At 68.2% G+C, this 1,045-nt stretch overlaps 1 protein-coding gene across 1 annotated transcript in view; it reads left to right on the top strand.

Moving 5' to 3' along the window:
* Window positions 1-1,045, top strand: part of LAMB2 (laminin subunit beta 2) — a gene marked incomplete at its 5' end in the record, with an annotated part of 27,416 nt that overhangs the window by 11,283 nt on the left and 15,088 nt on the right. Inside the window, 4 exons of the mRNA XM_035903810.1 lie at window positions 1-45; window positions 354-530; window positions 623-779; window positions 959-1,036. Coding sequence (XP_035759703.1) covers window positions 1-45; window positions 354-530; window positions 623-779; window positions 959-1,036 — 457 coding nt within the window. The remainder of the gene's footprint in view (window positions 46-353; window positions 531-622; window positions 780-958; window positions 1,037-1,045) is intronic.

Raw genomic sequence — 1,045 nt, 5'->3', positions numbered from 1 at the left:
AACGCCAGGGATGCCATCCGGGCAGCCGAGAGTAGAGCCAAGGAGGTGAGAGGCACTGGGGCTATGGGCATGCTGGGGCTGCGGGAGCAGGGCCAATGCCACCGGCACAGCCGGGGAGCTTTGGGCATGCTGGGGGCAATGGGGTTGGTGCTGTGCGGGCACTGGGAGTAATGGGGTCGGTGCAATGGAGAGCAAGGCTGATGCCACGGGCACAGTAAGGACAGCGAGGCTGGTGTCAGGGGAACATGGACGGTGTGGGGCTGGTGCTGTGGGTTTGCCAAAGCAGTGGGGCTGGTGCTGTGGGCGCAGCGGGTCGTCATGTGTGCCAGCAACCGGTGCCCATGCCTGCCCAGGCGGAGCGCAGGCTGCAGGTGCTGGAGGGGAAGGAGTCACGGGCACAGCGGCGGCTGCGGGAGCTGGCACAGCGCATCACTGCTCTGCAAGAGCGGGGCCGGGATGCCCGCCGCATGGCCCAGCAAGCCAAGGATGGGGCACAGCGTGCCACCACTGCCTCAGGGACACTCAGTCAGGTGAGCCCTGGCCCTGCCTGGCTGCGGCACAGCACCAAGAGGGTATGGGGTGCCAGGGGGGGCTCAGCCTCATCGTGCCTTTGTGCTGCCAGGACCTGGCGCAGGTGACACAGCGCTACGTGGTGCTGAAGGGCCGGGTGAGCGGGCTGGCCGGGGTGTCCAGCGGTGCCCTGCAGCGCGTGACGCAGCTGACGGCAGAGGCCCGGGACCTCCTGGACAAGGCCAGCAGCAGCAAGAGGAAGCTGGAAGGTGAGGGGGGAGCATGTGGTGGGGGGCATTCCCTGCCACCCTGACCCAGCTTGGTGCCCACCTGCCCATGCACGTCGCCTCTTGCCCCCCCTGGGCACATTGCATCTGGTGCCCCAAGGGTGATGCAGGCTGGGGGATGTGGCTGGGGGCTGCACCCCAACCATGCCCCCATCCCGCAGAGCTGGAGCAGCACTTCGGGGCCAACGAGCGGGTGATGGCGGCAAAGGCAACACGACTGCAGGCACTGGAGCCGCGGGGCTGGGGGG

This window comes from Egretta garzetta, unplaced genomic scaffold (genome assembly GCF_000687185.1).
Source record: "Egretta garzetta isolate BGI_Z169 unplaced genomic scaffold, ASM68718v1 scaffold91, whole genome shotgun sequence".
Lineage (NCBI taxonomy): Eukaryota > Metazoa > Chordata > Aves > Pelecaniformes > Ardeidae > Egretta > Egretta garzetta.
Note: the sequence above shows the minus strand (reverse complement) of the source record. Positions and strands in the feature narration are given on the sequence as shown.